Genomic DNA, 19396 nt, shown 5'->3' with positions numbered 1-19396 from the left:
AGGTACAGTAATGGCAGTACCTTTTGCTATTTCTGAAGTGTGTACCAAAACTGCCCTTTAATCAGTACTTTAGAAGTAGCTCTCCATTTCAAAGAAATTGGTGACCATTTTTGTAACGTGTGTTCTTATTAGTGCTATGGTGCGTGATGCTGCCATCATGGGGCGATTATTTAAAAAAAAAAAAAAAAAAAAGCTTTTTTTTCACTTAAAACATCTAAGCTGTATGAACGCGCCCTTTTGATGTCGACACGATGACGTCGCAAGTAACCGGCGAGTCGTGGGCAGTGCCACTCTTTCCGGCGTCATGTTTCTGAAAATTTCCACTCGGAGTGACGCCATATGAACGCACCACGCTTGGTTGGGCAAGCTGCCGAGGACGAACAATAGAGCGGAGAGAGTCGAATTTAGAAGAGCTGGTAAACCTGGAACGGGGGGAGGCAGATGTGAAAAGACAGGAAGTGAAAACAGCAGCACCAGCAGCAGCAGCAGCAAAAGCAAACCTTTCGTCGTCTCACGGAGCGGTGAGTTTTGACGTGGACCCCCCCTCTGACATGTTAGAAGCGAGCATTTTTGTTGAATCTTTTGACGCCGACAGGTGGATGGAGCTCATCTTTGGATGGATTTTTTTTTTTTTTTTTTTTTTTAAGCATGCGCACGCGCATTTGAGTCCTTGTAGCGTCTCGCACATACATACACAGGCCATGATATATATGTATATAGATGTGTATATATATAAAAGCCAGACGTACACGAATGGTCGCTAAACCGCTCAAATAGCAGGCAATTTCCTTGACCAGTAGGGCCTAGTTGTAAAATTAGGTTGTATTCTCGCTATGTGTGAGTGAATGAGGAAAACGTGGAAGCTCTTCGTCAAACAAATGATTTGCCATCGCATGGCTTAATCTTTAAAGAACCAGCAAGCAGGGCCTTTGCATAGGCATTAGGTCAGGAGAGAGAGGATTATTTTACCCCCGCGAGACTTCCTACTAGCTGAAATGTGATTTTTCTGGTCATGATGATGATGACTCACTCACATGACGCACACAAAATCATAGTCACCCCCACCCCCCAATCCCCCCTCCGACTACAGGAGAGGGCAAGGTTGTGAGTTTGGGCTCGCTGTAGCAAAAATAAAGTAAAACACCTCCAACATAATTTGACTGCAGCACAGTGAATAAGTGGTGAGCACATCTGCCTCACAGCAGAGGGGGTTCGAATCGCAGATCCAGCCTGTGTATAGTTGAATCCGGCTTCCTCCCGCATTCCAAACGCATGCATGTTTTGAAGGGTCATTGAAGACTCAAAATTGTCCATAGTGTGAATGGTCCCTTCTATATGCCCTGCAATTGGCTGGCGACAAGTCCAGGGTGTACCCCACCTCAGCTGCAATAGGCTCCAGCGCACATGTGACCCTTTTCGATGGATGGATGAATGGATGGAAAATTTGACCGTATCATTTTACTCCTCCCTGACAAGAGTAAAAAGTCTGGCTGTATCGTGGACATTTTATGGCACCCTGAAGCAGGGTTTTGGAAGTCCCTGTGCCCGAAGAACCCCCATAATATAAACAATAATAAGCATTTGGTCCGATCTGTGCATCATAGTTTTTTCCTCGATTTAGTATGGCCCTATGGGGACTTTATCAAATGATGACTGACACAACAATACAAATGATTGTATTGAGTTATTTGTGCAGACCTTCATTTGTTCATACATATCAAATTTAGTTTTTCATACGAATGTTAATAAGTTCATACATATCATGAATCACTTAATTTAATCGATTGCCTTCTGGTGTGTTTATATTGTAAACCCCCCCCCCCCCCCCCCCCAAAACAAAGCTCCCAGTCATCGACTACGGCTCTACAGTGTTGGCAGTTTGGCTCCCCGTAGCAAAATGTCAACTAGTATCATTTTACTCCTATGCTGCTCTGTCTGTATCGCAGACATTTTATGACTCCGTGTAGTGGGGTTTTTGTAAAGCTAAAGTAATCTCCCATTATATACAATAATTTAAAAAAATTCCAGTCTTTGCATCATATTGTTTCATAAATGGCCCTCAGAGAAGTATAAAAAAGTCACAGTTACCTACTATTATAATCATGATTGTTTACAACAGAAGAGGAAAATTGAGATGTTCATGTTAATTTGCTCATACAAATCAGGAATCACTTAGTTCACTTAACTGACTTAGGACATTTACAATGTAGATCCCCCCCCAAAAAAGGCTCACTGCCAAACTCCTCTTCACATCAAACAAGCCATATCAAAAAGTCAAAAAGTTCATAGCTTGTTGATGATTATGAAAATGTCATGCGGTGCTCTGGAGAGAGAAGCGAGCAGTCCAGTACAGTCGAGGGATGGGAGCGTCTCGGAACATCTCTTCTGATTCGGGAGGAGTGCCAGAGCAGAGGTGCGCAGCCTCGACCGGCTTCCTGTTGACTAGCGATCCATGCTTCTTTTTTAGCCACCAAACCCGTTGAGACTGAAGAAATAGATCGCTGTGCTCACTGCTGCTAATTAGTGCTCTCCATTTGGCCTCCATTGTTTGGATACTTTATTTTTGCACAACACAAATAACTAATTCACACTTGCTGGCGAGTGAGGGGGCGGGACCGTGGAAAAAGTGTTGTTTCTTTTCGGGTTTGGTGGCTTGCTCAAGAGTCCCTTCACAATGCTCGGGAAGCAGAGGAGCAGCCCTTGTTTGTCCACAGTCGTATTCGAACCTTTTGAGTGGAATGTTTACTGCCCTTGAACAATTTCAATGCTTTATCTCCAAAAGTAATGAACCGGTATTGACCTAAAGAAGTAATTTGGACTCCCCTTAATTCTTTGCAGACACTACGGCATTATTCGGTTTGTTTTTGAATAGGAATAGAGTGACTGTCGGCCGGGCTGAGTATCAGCACCCCGATACAGCATTTCGACGCAAATCGGCATTGGCCCTTGTTTTAAAATCTGACAGCCTATAAGAGATCAATTTAAAACTGGGTAAACTTCAGGGAACTATTTATTTATTTAAATTTTCTATAAATTTTATAAGAGATCCTGCTGATCCTGGGAACTCCCTGCACTTTGTTTTTGTTTGAACTTAAAACAAAGATAGTCCCCTCCAGAAGTATTGGAATGACAAGGTCAATTCCTTTGTTTTTGTTGTATACTGAAGACATTTGGGTTTCAGATCAAAAGATGAATATGAGACAAAAGTTCAGAATTCCAGCTTTTATTTCATGGTATTATATCTAGATGTGTTAAACAACAGAGCACCTTTTGTTTGAAGCTACCCACTTTTCAAGTGAGCTAAATTATTGGAACAGACATTATTAAATTAACTTCAAGTGAATATTGATTTTGCAAAGAAGTACAGAGATGAGACACAAAAGTTGAGGATCAAAGTTTTATGGACTGATGAGACTAAGATTAACCTCTACCAAAGTGATGGAAAGGCCAAAGTATGGAGAAAGAAAGGCTCTCCCTATGATCCAAAACACAGGCTCATCTGTGAAGCGTGGTCGAGGTAATGTCATGGCTTAGGCTTGCATGGCTGCTTCTGGAACGGGCTCACTAGTCTTTATTGATTATGTAACTCATGATGGTAGGAGCAGAATGAATTCTGAAGTCTACAAAACGATTTTGTCTGGCAATTTACAGAAAAATGCATCCAAACTAATCAGGAGAAACTTCATCATGCAACAACACAATGACCCAAAACACACTGCCAACACAGAAAAGGACTTCATCAGGGGAAAAACTGGAAGGTCTTAGAAAGGCCAAGTCAATCACCAGACCTTAACCCAATAGAGCTTGCATTTTACCTCCTGATGAGGAGACTGAAGGGAGAAACCCCGGAAACAAACAAGAACTGAAAGAGGCTGCAGTAAAGGCCTGGAAAAGCATTTCAAATGAAGAATGCAACAGTCTAGTTAAGTCAATGGGTCGCAGGCTTGATGCAGTTATTGCAAGTAAGGGTTATGCCACCAAATATTAAATGTTATTCACTTTAAGTTAATTTAATAATGTCTGTTCCAATACCTTTGCTCACTTGAAAGGTGGGTGGCTTCAAACAAAAGGTGCTCTCTCCTGAGTTGTTTAACACATCTAGATCTACAGTGGGTGCGGAAAGTATTCAGACCCACTTAAATTTTTCACACTTTGTTATATTGCAGGAATTTGCTAAAATCATTTAAGTTCATTATTTTTTCATCATGATTGTACACACAGTACCCCATATTGACAGGAAAAAAACGGAATTTTTGAAATTTTTGCAGATTTTATTTAAAAAAATAAATAAAAATGAAATCACACAGCCATAAGTATTCAGACCCTTTGCTCAGTATTTAGTAGAAGCACCCTTTTGGGAATGATGCAACAAGTTTTTCACTCCTGGATTTGGGGATCCTCTGTCATTCCTCCTTGTAGATCCTCTCCAGTTCTGTCAGGTTGGATGGTGAACGTTGATGGACAGCCATTTTCAGGTCTCTTCAGAGATGCTCAATTGGGTTTAAGTCAGGGCTCTGGCTGGGCCATTCAAGAACAGCCACGGAGTTGTTCTGAAGCCACTCCTTTGTTAATTTAGCTGTGTGCTTAGGGTCATTGTCTTGTTGGAAGGTGGCCCAGTCTGAGGTCCTGAGCACTCTGGAGAAGGTTTTCGTCCAGTATTTTCCTGTACTTGGCCGCATTCATCTTTCCTTCAATTAAATACTTTCTGTACCCACTGTATATTGCCATTTTGGAAAACTTGATTTACTTTAGGGAGATATTAATTTGTTTGTTTTCATTTATCTTTATAGCACCTTCTTTTGAGCCTCGGAGCTCCCTGCACTTTTTGTTAGAATTTTAAGACAAAGATTTCTAATTTCTAAGAATAAAAAAAATGCTGTTTAATGAACATATGCTAAAAGGCATTTCAATTAAGTTAATTGTTGGTGTTTGTATTATTGAAAATTTTAATGCCAATATTTTTTTTTAATAATCAGTAGCCGTATCGGCTCCCTTAACTCTACTTTTCATGCTGTATTCAATGAGTTTGGGGGGGCATATTTTCAGTAAGCTCGGGGGTTATTATTATTGTATATAATGTCAATCTCTACCATGTTGTAAATCTTATATTTCACCAAATGATGTTTAAATTGTGAGCAGAACAGACGTGCAAGCCTTCCAACGGGCCAGACTTCGATGATTTATGATCTTAATTTACCTCTTTGTTTTTCAAGTGTTTCTCCATACATTCCTTTTAACAAACAAGTTGATCCTTGCTGTGATGCGATTGCTGATACCAGGTGCCAAAATAGACTAAATCTGACCAAACACAAATCACAGAGGACCAAACATATAATTAAAACATGATTCCACCTTACTTTGTGAATAGTAAAACACAGGGGCATTTATTCAATCTGGAGTGTATTTGACGAAATAATGTTTAACCATTTTATTGTTGGGTTATGTTTGTTGCCAGAGTTCTTGGTTTGCAGGCATGGCGGTGCATGTGGCTGGACTTGTGGCTGTGGCTGCCTTTTACGTGGTTATCCTGCTAACTGGGATCTTGGCATCACGCAAATCAAAGAAAGTGGAGAAGAAATGCACTGGCAAAATGAGCGAAGTCACCATCGTCGGGGGCCGCAACATCAACGTCCTGATTGGTGTTTTTACCATGACAGGTAAGACTTCTTCTCACGTTGGTCACTTAGTAGGGCGTTAATTTCACCAATGACCTTTTCTTTCTCATCTGTTTTTTTGTTTAGCAACATGGGTTGGAGGAGGTTACATTATGGGGACTGCTGAAGCTGTTTATTCTCCAGCTCAAGGTCTCGTCTGGGCTTTTGGCCCTCTCGCATATCTTTTGAATTTCCTGTTAGGTGAGTATCAAAAGCGGGAATCGTTTCTCATAGAAATGAGAAGAGGGATTACTTAAGTTAATTATTATCATTCATTTAAGAAGCGAAATAAGTTCTGCATTTGTGTGATAAATTAGTCGTTTGTAGATTTTTATTATGGATTGGAATTTCACAAAACTTTCTTTTGATGGCTAGCATACCCTGTAGCACGGTGTTTAAAGGTGCCATCAAATTTTTAAAAAAAATTCCCCACTGCTTTATGCATAGCATAGGTCAAAATGAGTTTGTGACCTGGTTTAAGTTTGACATCTACGTGGTTGGGTGATTGTATGCAATAGCCGATGAAAGGCAGAAGGCAGAAAAATTGAGCCAATCCGCTTCAGGCATCGGTGCCACGTAGTCACACTGCTTATTATTCAAGTATCTGCCCACTTGTGCATGGTTGGTACCTACCCATTCAACTCAACTTTGGGAAAATGTACAGTCATTTATAAAAACAATAATAATAACTTTAGCGATAATAACTCAAACCAGGAATTTGCTAATGGTTTGGCCGTCCTAAATAAAAAGAAAAGGACGCTTGTACAGTACATTTATGTGTGCAGCTCTCTGAATGCAGTCCAACGTTGTCACTCATTGAGCAAGCCTATTCTTTCTCATCTGTATGATAATTTGATTTCTATATTTTTCTGTGATATTGCTTGTGCAAATGTAATGTAAGTTGATCTGCATCGCCGCTGGCATGGTTGAAGTGTGACGCACTCCGGTTGGCATATATGGCTCATTCCTTCACTTCCAACACTAATTTGATGACTTTTATCAACTACAAATGCCTCTCTGCTGTGTTATATTTATTCCTTACTATGTATTTTAACGTTTGCGCTGCTTTTAAATTGTTTTTGTATAGAGATGTATGTTTTGTGCCACATTCTCTAATTTAACTTTCGAATCAATTAATAATGATCAGGCATCTCGTTTGATGTGCGTCCCGCGTGCTAGACGCACAAAAATGATCTGGGACGCAAAAAGCTTTGTGAATGTGAATCCCTGTGTGATTAAGCTGCAAAAAATTGCTCCTCAAAATTAGAAAGTTGCTCCTAAAATGAAGAAATGATTAGTAAAATATAGGGTAAAGATTACGAATGTTATTAAAGTTTTGGATCAGCCTCTTGTAAGAAAAACCGCGTCGCATTGGCTGAGATGCGTCAGATGGATGCCGTTTTATTGGGGCGCGGTTTATGCAGATTGCAGGCCGTGGGCACAAGCCCGTCATTTACAATGAATTCTGGTGTACTAACATACGCACGGTGCTGTGAAGAAAATTGGCCAGTATGCACGTGTCATGAATCTGACGCTGATTTTGTGTATACGCGTAGCTGAGAACATTTGTACGCATTTTTTAGTGAAGGAGGCCCATTACCTCAATTTCTGGAGGACACGGTTAATCAACAATCAATTCTACACAATTGTCAGAATTCTCACTCAATTAAGCAACATCATCATTATGGTTGAAAAATTCCATGAATTTTCAAAGTTGAAAACGTTCCATAGGAATTTGTGGGAATCAACGAGAATAAAAAAGGAATTTTCAACATTTATTAGGAAACTTAAATATAATTGGGCAAAATACATTTTAGTATAATCATGACTAAAACAACCAGATTCCGTGCAAGGACGGTGACACCTTGATTTACAAATACCCCTCTTAAAGATTTTGCAAGGGACGAGCCATCCCTTGGTCAATATTTTTTTGCTAGTCAAAATTTGAGGTATGCTGCTGCTCGAGTGAAGAGAAAAAATTGAGCATTTAACGTGTACTGTAATGTCATGGCATGTGGGAGAAGAGCGCCATCTATTTTGCATTGATATGTGCTCATGACAAGACAATGTTTTCGATTTATGCTTGAATATGATGACTTAAATTAAATTACCCTCATTTCCCAGTTAATTCCAATAAATTTCCAATTTGGAGTATTTCCAAAATTTCACATCTTAAAATCCCATACAAATTTACTGGAAATTTTCCACCCGTTTGTAACCCTAAATAGGATTATATTGTCAATCCCTTGTTTTCATCATTGCCCATTTGTTTTTCCTGGATTATGCCTCGATCCAGCCAATGTGGCGCCTTAGGCGAGATTTTGTACAGCACCGCCCTTCATTAATGATTTAAATAAGCTTTCAAAAAAGTCAAATACCAATAGTTTTTAACATTGCCTTTAATTTATAAGATAACATGCCACACAATTTCAAATATAAAATAGAAAATTTTCTTCCAGCATGCCCTCGACCCTAGTGAGGATAAGCGGTACAGAAAATTGATTTATTACTCTATCGTTACTGCCAAACAAATCATGCGAGTAATGGCTGTTACGACAGCTAATGGGACAAACCAAAGGTTGCAACAACCTGACATGTCATGCTTCCATTCCCCCCTTTTTTTTCTTCCTCTTCCTTGTGTTCTTGACGTGTCGTTTTTACGTATGCAGAGTTCTCTGGGGTGACGTCAATAAATTTGCTCCTACCCCAACAGAGAGCGAGCAGTATACCAATCAGCCAGAGGAGGGAGTATTTGCAATCATATTAATTTGGCATTTCTTGACATTTGTTTTTCCAAGTTAAAAGTTAGTGGTCAAGTTATTGCATAGAAGTGCCGCTTCCCCAACTGAAAGAGATTGATTCAGCGATGGACGATTTCATCTGGATTTTACTCGGTGACCAAAAAACATTTTCCTTTTGTCTCATTTTAATTTTGCATTGAGTAGTTTACAGTTCCACAAGAAGTTTAATTCCTTACATTTGTCTCTAGCAATGAGGTGCTTGTAAGCTCTTTGGCATCTGTATTTTAATTATATTTAGGGGGGCGTAGTACTTCGAGAATCCTTGAAATTTCGGCCGGACACATTTTAGGTTTCATAAAATAGGACATCTGGTCACCCGACATGAGCGTGTTAAGATAATGCTTACTTTATTTCAAGCTAGCTAGCTAAAACATGTTCTTTACACAAAACAAAATTTAAAAAATATGTTGACATGTTACCTTTATATTTTGACTTCTTTTCCTCCTCCGCGTTTCTTTTGCGGAACTGTGCGCCTGATGGCTTAGCTGTCCTTTTCATGATGGAAAAAAATTGTAAATAAAATCACCTGTCCTCTTCTGACTGATCGCTCGTTCACTAACTTGAGACGCGCCCCCCACGTCATGTGACGTGACTTGGCAAGTGACAAACATAGTTACTTTAGTTTCCTTTGTAATTGTATTTGTTATTTTCAAGACAGAAACGTAAAGACGTAACACCAGCGGGTGTTACATTATTTTTATGATTTAAATATTTTTCCCAAAGAGGAAGGCGATGGCAGTGCACCCCTCCAGCAGATGGCGCCCTTGGCGACCGCCTATGTCGCCTCTGCCCAGGGCCGGCCCGGCCTCTATCAATGCTCAGATGGATTTTGTTTTGACCCAAGTTATGTGAGGCTATTAAGGTCCTGATCACTTACTGCTTGTTTCCTAACAGTGCGTTGCGGGACACACTTATCAAGAGATCTTCCTGAAAGTTTCATGAATTGGTGGACAACAATCTGCCTGTGGGAACCTTCCACTATTATTCTACCCCGCTCCCACCGCATGCAGCAACCGTGTCGTTGCCTATTTGCTAGACAGTGAGACTTGGCCATATTTGACCTGTAAGTCCAGTGTTGGTTAATAGTCCCTCACAGCAGTGGCCATGTGGTTGATCATGGGGCTCAGATTTTAGGGTCATGTGACGTGTTAATACCTACTGGGGATTCATGAAGTTGGGTGATGAGATGTTCTTTGATGGCAAATGCCACATCGTGGATACAGATATTATCAGCAGCTTATCTCTTCCAAAATAAACTTTATCCACTCCCTTTCAGTCATTGGACCATGCTCCTCCTGTTGGCCTGCTGCTGTGAGGCAGCTTCTCGTCTCTCACTGGACCAAAGGCCCCAAGAACTAAACGTTCCTGCTACATTAGGTAAAAAGGCAGTTTATGTCGGGGCGGCAGTAGGACCCGGCGATAGTGACAGCAGTACAGTTGAAGGCCCTTTGTTTGCTACTTCCTTTTTCTGTCTGTTTTTCTGCCACAACGTCTGTGGGTCTCCTTTCTTGCTAATGCTCTGATCAAACACTTTTGAGGACATGGAAGGATCTTTCTTTGGATATACCGCCATGACATTGCCCTGAATGTAACAAACAACCAGTCACACTCACATTCATACCTACGGGCTATTTAGAGTCTTCAATCAACCGATCATGCATGTGTTTGGGATGTGGGAGGAAACCGGAATGCCTGGAGAAAACCCACGCAGGCATGGGGAGAACATGCAAACTCCACCCAGGCGGGGCCTGGATTTGAACCCCGGTCCTCAGAACTGTGAGGCAGATGTACTAACCAGTCGGCCGCCGATTATTAGCCATCCATTTTCTATACTGCTTTATCCTCACAATGGTCACGGGCGTGCTGGAGCCCATCCCAGCTATCTTCGGGTGAGAGGCGGTGTACACCCTGAACTGGTCACCAGCCAATTGCAGGGCACATAGAAACAAACAACCATTCACACTCACATTCACACCTATGGGCAATTTAGAGTCTTCAATCAACCTACCATGCATGTTTTTGGGATATGGGAGGAAACCGGAGTTCCTGGAGAAAACCCACGCAGGCACGGGGGCGAACATGCAAACTCCACACAGGCGGGGCTGGGATTTGAACCCCGGTCCTCAGAACTGTGAGGCAGATGTGCTAACCAGTCGGCCGCCTATTATTATTATTATTATTGTTAGTAGTATTTTACTACTAACATGCATTTTTTTTCTCATTTATGAGGGCTGGACTTCGAGCCTTAAACTGCATATGTTGGTACAGTATCAGGTGTAAATTCTGTATAGAATTTGAGACAACAAAATCAGCCTTTGCTAAACGATTAGCATTAGCGCACTAGCAATTATAATTTACTTCCATCCAGCTCACTCATAGACATGTAATAGTGTCTTAAAAATCACTTACAGATGCTCTGTCGCTTTAGGCAATGTTTTTCACTGGCCTAACACTGTGTCTGTGCAACAAATGTCAGTCCGGTAAACATGGACAGTGACAAATGGTTCCGCGCAGCGCAAATATGCTTTTATTAGCCATCCATCCATTTTCTGAGCCGCTTCTCCTCACTAGGGTCGCGGGCGATGTGGAGCCTATCCCACCTATCATCGGGCAGGAGGCGGGTAACACCCTGAACTGGTTCCCAGCCAATCACAGGGCACATACAAACAAACAACCATTCGCACTCACATTCACACCTACGGGCAATTTAGAGTTTTCCAATTAACCTACCATGCATGTTTTTGGGATGTGGGAAGTGCCTGGAGAAAACCCACGCAGGCACGGGGAGAACATGCAAACTCCACACAGGTGGGGCCGGGGATTGAACCCCGGTCCTCAGAACTGTGAGGCTGACGCTCTAACCAGTCGGACACCGTGCCGCCATGCTTTTATTAATATTTCCTTGAGGCAGAAATTTTTGCTTCGACTCAATTTTTGTGCTCGATTTAGCCAAGTAATTTTTTTCCACAGCCCTACCTGAATGCTTATTTGTGAATAAAATTTGCCAATGAGAATAAGATGAAGTGTGTTTATATGACACAACATTGTCATTTTCCAAAGAAGGAGGTGCAGTATCAGGACCTACAGAGTAGCTGTGTTTACATTAAAGACCTTTTAATCTCTGAGACCTTTCTTCTGACAACAACCGACAATTATTAACCAAACAATTGGAACTATTACGAACTACAGTGAACCCCCGCCTATTTGCGGTTCGGTTTTCACAGATTCACCTGTCCACGTTTATTTATTTTTTGTCGTGTGGGAACTATCCTCAGCTATTCACTGAACCTCTCGCCTCTTTGAGGTTTTTGTGCTCTTTCTATAATGCTCTTAAGATGCCACAAGATTGATTGTTTAGCCTGGGTTGTGAGTGGACGTTACGCTGCATGTGCATGTACACATGCACTTCTGGTGCATTTTTTTCAAAATCAAATCTGTAAATCAATTATTTTTAAGGTTCTTGTAAAATGAGTTTGAAATGATTGAAGTGTTTGGGGATGATAGTTTGTGGTTTATTTATAGTTTAAACTTAAAATAGGCAATTCTAAACATTTTTGGGGGGGGGGGGGGCCAGGCGTGTCAATGACTTTTCCCTATTCACGGCAAGGCTCAATCCCTGTACCCTGATCATTGCGGTATACCACACATCACTTCTAGAACGTATTAAATTCCCTTTTTGATCGTGCCCCATTGGTAAGGCAAATAAATTTGTGGGATAAGCAGTAAGGCCCATGTGTGTTACACCCATGGTGTGGTGCTCAGGGGTAAGGGTACAGTGGGGCAAAGAAGTATTTAGTCAACCACCAATTGTGCAAGTTCTCCCACTTAAAAAGATGAGAGAGGCCTGTACTTTTCATCATAGGTATACCTCACCAATGACAAAATAAGGGGGGGAAAAAATCCAGAAAATCACAGTCTAATTTTTAAAGACTTTATTAGCATATTGTGGTGGAAAATATGTATTTGATGAATAACAAAAGTTCCTCTCAATACTTTGTTTCTACCCTTTATTGGCAATGACAGAGGTCAAACGTTTTCTGTAAGTCTTCCCAAGGTTTTCAGACACTGTTGCTGGTATTTTGGCCCATTCTTCCATGGAGCTCTCCTCTAAAGCAGTGATCTTTTGGGGCTGTCGCTGGGCAACACAGGCTTTCAACTCCCTCCAAAGATTTTCTATGGGGTTGAGATCTGGAGACTGGCTAGGCCACTCCAGGACCTTGAAATGCTTCTTCCAAAGCCACTCCTTCGTTGCCCGGGCGGTGTGTTTGGGATCATTGTCATGCTGAAAGACCCAGCCACGTTTCATCTTCAATGCCCTTGTTAACGGAAGGAGGTTTTCACTCAAAATCTCCCAATACATGGCCCCATTCATGTCCTGGTCCCTTTGCAGAAAAACAGCCCCGAAGCATAATGTTTCCACCCCCATGCTTCACAATAGGTATGGTGTTCTTTGGATGCAACTCAGCATTCTTTCTCCTCCAAACACAAGTTGAGTTTTTACCCAAAAAGTTTCATCTGACCATATGGCATTCTCTCAATCCTTTTCTGGATCATCCAAATGCTCTCTAGCAAACTTCAGACAGGCCTGAACATATACTGGCTTAAGCAGGGGGACACGTCTGGCACTGCAGGATTTGAGTCCCTGGCGGCGTAGTGTGTTACTGATGGTAGCCGTTGTTACTTTGGTCCTAGCTCTGCAGGTCATTTTGAACCCACTTGGTGAGATCCTGTGTGGAGCCCCAGATTGAGGGAGATTATCAGTGGTTTTGTATGTCTTCCATTTTCTAATAATTGCTCCCACAGTTGATTTCTTCACACCAAGCTGCTTACCTATTGCAGATTCAGTCCTCCCAGCCTGGTGCAGGTCTACAATTTTGTTTCTGGTGTCCTTTTGACAGCTCTTTGGTCTTGGCCATAGTGGAGTTTGGAGTGTGACTGTTTGAGGTTGAGGACAGGTGTCTTTTATACTGATAATGAGTTGTAGGTGACCAAATACTTATTTTCCTCCATAATTTGCTAATAAATTCTTAAAAAATCAGACTGTAATTTTTTATTTTTATTATTTTTATTTTTTTTTCTTCTCATTTTGTCTCTCATAGGTGAGGTATACCTATGATAACAATTACAGGCCTCTCTAATCTTTTTAAGTGGGAGAACTTGCACAATTGGTGGCTGACCAAATACATTTTTGCCCCACTGTATGCCCTGAAACCAGAGGGTTGCCGTTTGCGTATCCCCGCTGGACTCGTCGTCGTGTCTCTGGGCGAGACACTTGACCTACATTGCCCTTGATTCAATGTGGTTGGATGTATGGCGGTGGTCAGATAGATACTCTTTGAGGATCATCAAAAGCTCAATATAAGCATTATTTTTATCTTCACTGCTTTGGGCCAACGGTTGCTATTGACTTCTGTTTGGTATTCTTGGGTGGACTGGATGATTTAAGTCATGATTAAGAAGGACAATTCATTCCTCTGTAGCATGTCACCTCCTCATGCTGGGCATTGTCATCTTTGAAGCATGGCATTTACAGAAATAACAACACATTTGTTTTCTTTTTCTGTGTGAAAGCTTGTTGAGCATGTATAAAAGACCCCCATGAATTTACTGACTTGGTGCTCAGCTCCTATTGAATTCCATGGAACTTGAACCCCAGTACAAAATTGATTTCAGTTTTTCAAGTCATTGTTTTCTCAGTCTAAGTTTGAATATTAAATAACCCAAGGCTCTTTAATCAACTGAAAAATTTCAAAACAGTTTACTTTGGTTTGTTTTCTGTCTTTCAAGGAGGATTGTTTTTTGCCAAACAAATGAGGTCCAAACGCTACGTGACCATGTTGGACCCATTTCAGAATCGCTATGGCCAATTGTTCACTACAGCAATATTACTTCCTGCTTTGGTCAGTGATATTTTGTGGGTTGCCTGCATCCTTGCTGCCCTAGGTTAGTAATTAAATTTTAATGCTTTTAATTCGTATTCTAATGTGATTGATGATTGTAGCTCTGATCTGTGTGTGTCTTGCCACTAATGCTGTTTGTTTTTCTTTGTTTGACATAATATTGCGTGTCATTTCCAGGGGGGACGATGAGTATCATCCTTGAACTATCATCTGTTGTCTCCATTCTGATCTCTGCGGCTGTCTCTATCATCTACACTTTTTTAGGAGGCCTCTACGCGGTTGCGTACACGGATATCATCCAACTCTCCTTCATATTTGTCAGTCTGGTGAGCTAAGAGAGAGTACAAAGGTCGCGTGATTGCAGTCAATCTGTGAGGAATGACAAGGCAGCCTTTGTTTTGAAAATGTTTTTCTACGCACATTTCCTTCATGTTGCTGTGACTAAGTAGTGTTTGTTTTGTGTTTCAGTGGCTCTGTATTCCCTTTATGATTCTCAGTCCTGTGGTGACTGACCTTGCACAAGCAGCCCATTTCAATAAGTCAAACATCCACTCTTGGGTAGGAGAGGTGAAGCTTGATGATGCAGGAAAATGGACAGATGACTTTCTCATGTTGGTTAGATATTTTAATTCATTTTATGATGTTTTTTCAAAAATTGTTTCTATTGTTATCGATCGTTGCTGCATGATAACAATTGTGTATGTCACAATGTTTTTGTTTTGTTTTCCAGGAGCAATAATAAAAAAAAAAAAAAAAAGCACCAGAAACATAGATTGTAAAGTCTGCGGTAGCTGCAACGAGGACATATGTGTAAATGTAATAAGAGCTCTCTATACCAAAGATGTATTTATTAATTATTTATGTGAAGGAGATGGTAAAAAGGACATACTTCCACAGTGCAAATTCAGCCACTCGAGTTTGACCTTCATGCGTAAGTCAGACTTGTAAAGTTTATTCTCAATCATCTGTGATGATTGTTTGGCAGTGAATGGAGATAAATCAGTTTTTGTTGTTGTTGTTTTGCTCCTGTGGACGTATAGACCTCCCTACAGCTAAACACTGAGAATCCAGTGAAACCTGAGCTCTGGAGCAGGCGCACATATATTTAATAAAAAGTTGCATAACTAATATGCTGGATGAACTTATGTACAGTATGTTGTAGGCTTTAGGGGGACTGGCGTACCAATCTTTATACCAGAGGATCCTTGCAGCAGCCTCCTCATCCAAGGCTCAGGTTACCTGCTTTGCTGCGGCTGGCTTTGCTTTTATTATGGGAATCCCCTCAGTGATCATTGGAGCTGTGGCTGCATCTGCAGGTACTGTACACACGCATCCTGTACCCACCCCATCATGCGTAGTATTAGAGGTTGCATACACGGAGGCAACAATAGTGCATGCATGCCATCTGACCATCACGGATTGACAATATCATCTCGGTGGCTATTGTTTGGTTGGGATGAGTTTCATCTTCTTTTTCCACTTCACGTGCATACAGCATGTGCAAGGAAAGACAGGGTGGCAGTACAGTGGAACAGTCAAAACGCCTCAATAAGACTGCATGGAAGCGGGAGTTGAGAACATTGGCAGCAAGATTATCTCGTCCTGCGATCGTAACCCTACACCCATGTTTTGTGGGTACATACAGTACTGTTGTTAACATCCAAATTAGGACAGTGGGTCCTCTAAAATTTAAGGGCAAATGTTCCTGTCAGAATCTCACCATGCACTTGGGTCTGCCAGATCCCAATCCCAAGTGCAAGTCCCCCTACCATTTGTTCCACCTGACAGCCCCTCTCTTCACCGGGGTGTCAAAGACTTCACAAGTCTGATGACCACAGTGTTCCCCTGCTATCTCATAGTTAATTTTTCCCAACCCCCGCTATACTGCTATTTTTAATGGATTGGTTTTTTTCATGGGTTTTAGAGTATCCTTACTCCTGTAATGCCCTTGCATATAGGAACGGAGAGCCACATTTACCAATGACTATTTCCGCCATGCATTGAACGCTGGGAGAACAATAAAACACAGAGGATCATGTGATTCACTAGCTGCTGTCGGCCACAGCTCACGTCCAGACACCTGCAGGCAGACTCGTCGATGTCACACGCCACCCGACCATGCCCCGCCTCTAAAAGGCACATGCATATATCTAACATAGAGGTGCAACAAATAATCGATTATGAAATTAATTGACAACTATTTAGCCTATTGCGAGTGGGTCAGTAACGCAACCCCCTGTGACAAACGGGTGCACTATACTATGACATTATGCCTTTCTGTTCAGACAACACAGAAATCCAATAACATCAGGTTCAGATTGAGGATGCAGTTCTTCTAATCACTAGGTTATGCCATCATTGCAAAAATGGACATTGAAATCTCACAGCAGAATCACCTGGCGGGTGTGCTTTTGCCGTACCCCACCGGGGAACTTCCAAGAACTGGGTACTCTAAACTACTGTTAGGCACAGACCACAGTCAGAGGAGCTCTTTCCCAAAGCCTCTTGTTTACCGGTAATTAATCCAATCCATAGGCAGAAAACCGGTCAAAAGTCCAACCCCACTCAGTTACTTTGGTTCCAGAGTCTAAACTGTAGGTTGAGGTGAGTCCAACTGTTCAGGCTCCTTCCCTGCCAGGGAGGTGACATTCCATGTTCCAAGAAGCAGGTTGGGCAAACGAAGACCGACTCACACTCGACCGTCACCTGAACCACATAGCACTTCCTGCATGGGTGGTGGTTCCACGGAGAGGTGATCCCCTGTCATTCGCTCGGCCAGAATCGAGCCCCACGGGGTGAGGGCTTAACCATAGTGGGGCCCCGGGATGCCCATATCCGGGTGAGGTACGCTGTTTTTGCTGCATTCCATAAGGGTCTTCTGAATCACTCATAGTCTGCCCTGTCACATAATAGCAATTTGCCTTAGGAGACCATCCCAGAGGCATATAGCTCCCTAACAATGTACTGTTGCGCCTTGGGCACTTGTCACATATCAGAAGTTGGACCAGTGTCACGGTTAGGATTGTTCTTGGTTTTGGAGGTTCCACTGTACATTGGTTATTAAGGGTGTAAGTCTGCAAGGTACCAAACACGTTTCCAATCTCTGGCCAGGGTGTAAGGAGAATTTTCCCAGTGGAATTAAAGTTAAATGTGCGTCAAAAATATGTCATTAAAAGGTTTTTCTTACTTGCTTCGTAATGTGATAATTAACTAGGCCTCGTACATACTTTTTATCCCCATTACCATAATTTATTTTTACCTCTCTGTCTCTGTATGTGCCTCTATATCTCCTCTCTAAGACTGGAACCAGACAGAATATGGTCTACCCCCACCTTATGAGCGCGGGGAGGCAGGGAATGTCCTGCCACTGGCTCTGTCCTACATCACACCCGCCTGGGTGTCAGTGTTAGGCATTGGCGCTATAGCAGCAGCAGTTATGTCCTCCATGGACTCAACATTGCTGTCATCAGCATCCATGTTCACACAAAACATATACAAGACAACTTTGAGAAAGCAGGTGTGTGTGAGTTGTATGACTGGTTCAACAATGAGCACTGCAACACGATTTTGTGTTGATGTCTTTTTTTGTTTGTTTTTCAGGCATCAGAGAGGGAGCTGCAGTGGGTGATCAAGATTAGTGTGCTGCTGGTGGGCCTGGCTGGAACCGGTCTGGCCTTTAACAAGAGCAGCATCCTTGCACTCTGGCTGCTTGCGACCGACCTACTCTACTGCATTGTGACCCCGCAGCTGGTCTGTGTGGTGCACCTCCGCTCTGCCAATTGCTACGGTGCCATCAGCGGCTACGTGATAGCTCTGCTGCTCCGCGGGCTGAGCGGCGAGCCAGCGCTCGGCATCCCTCCTGTGCTGCTCTACCCGGGCTGGAGGGAGGAGGATGGCGTCATTACACAGTACTTTCCCTTCAGGACTCTGATTGCGTTCATTTCTCTGGCGGCTGTCATTCTCTTGTCATGGCTGGTCCAGCTGGGCTTCTCTCGCCAGCTCATTCCGCAGTCCTGGGATGTGTTGGATGCATTCAAAGAGAAAATAGAGGCAGAAGAGGAGGAAGAGAGACCAATGCAAACTTTCAATGAGGAAAGGAACTATGTCTTTAATACAGCATTATAGGCTTGCGGTGTCTGCCAAACCTTGTTTTAGGCGTCTTTATGCACACATTCTTACATATTTTCTATATTGTAGTTTCTTCTACAAAGTATTGAATATTCCCGTGAAAATGAGCCCAAGGCTTAGCAGGGTGCCTGAAACGAGAGGCTGTTCAACACAAAATTTAAGGCAACTATTAAAATCTCAGGATTCTGATTTTAATGTTGTTGAACCCCATATTTAATCCATAGCCTCTTTTTCCCTAACATACATTTCAATAGATTTTCTATTAGAACTGATCCATGTGATGTGATTGTATTCGTATTCTCTGACCTCTCCAGAAGCTGTTGGACCTCTTTGCACGCAATAAGAACTGATCGGGGACGAGACTCCACTATTGGTGGTGCGACCGTCCTACTCAGAAACTTATTTTAAGTGTCAAGTGTTTATCAGTATCTAACTGGCTTTTTTCTACTATTTTTAAGGGGTGTTCTTGAAAAATGGTTCTCTGTATTAATAATTGAGCTTTCCCCAAATTAGATATTTGAAACGCTGTACATGTTATACATTGTCTTATATTCTTCTGGGGTATCCGTCCAACGGTTCTGTAATGACTTGTTTGGGACAGCAGAGGGCGACACAAGAACATTGGAAGGGTCAATATTAGTTTTACAACGTGCAAAATAAGACTATGCCATTGATGCTTTGAGAGGATCTTTCCAATACGAATATCAATTTTGTCTCATTGTTGCAGCCGGGATGAGAGTCTTTTTCAGTGTCTGTCGAAGGCCATTCTAAATAAATGCAGGCTGTATGTGACCCACGGGCCATATGTACCCCATTCCTGATGTACAATACAATACAATGACAAACCTGTGTGGTGCCTGTATGTTTCCTCATAGTATGTTGCACACAGTCACTGCAGTGGAAGTACCTCGAC

At 42.1% G+C, this 19396-nt stretch overlaps 1 protein-coding gene across 1 annotated transcript; it reads left to right on the top strand.

Moving 5' to 3' along the window:
* The first annotated feature begins 259 nt into the window (after positions 1 to 259).
* On the top strand, positions 260 to 19332 carry LOC133478290 (high affinity choline transporter 1-like). The gene is made up of 9 exons (XM_061774181.1): positions 260 to 521; positions 5456 to 5657; positions 5742 to 5855; positions 14243 to 14398; positions 14533 to 14681; positions 14824 to 14970; positions 15518 to 15671; positions 17655 to 17872; positions 17956 to 19332. Exons 2-9 carry the CDS (start codon positions 5474 to 5476, stop codon positions 18478 to 18480), a joined length of 1647 nt encoding a protein of 548 aa, XP_061630165.1. The 5' UTR covers positions 260 to 521; positions 5456 to 5473; the 3' UTR covers positions 18481 to 19332.
* The last annotated feature ends 64 nt before the right edge of the window (positions 19333 to 19396 follow it).

Source organism: Phyllopteryx taeniolatus, chromosome 5, assembly GCF_024500385.1.
Source record: "Phyllopteryx taeniolatus isolate TA_2022b chromosome 5, UOR_Ptae_1.2, whole genome shotgun sequence".
Lineage (NCBI taxonomy): Eukaryota > Metazoa > Chordata > Actinopteri > Syngnathiformes > Syngnathidae > Phyllopteryx > Phyllopteryx taeniolatus.
This window is presented reverse-complemented; position numbering and strand designations above follow the sequence as displayed.

Coding starts and splice junctions, on each gene's coding strand:
- LOC133478290 (XM_061774181.1), top strand. CDS start 5,474: ATGGCGGTGCATGTGGCTGGACTTGTGGCTGTGGCTGCCTTTTACGTG. Junction 5,658..5,741: donor TGGTGTTTTTACCATGACAG/GTAAGACTTCTT, acceptor TTTTTTGTTTAG/CAACATGGGTTGGAGGAGGT. Junction 14,971..15,517: donor CAGATGACTTTCTCATGTTG/GTTAGATATTTT, acceptor AGTATGTTGTAG/GCTTTAGGGGGACTGGCGTA.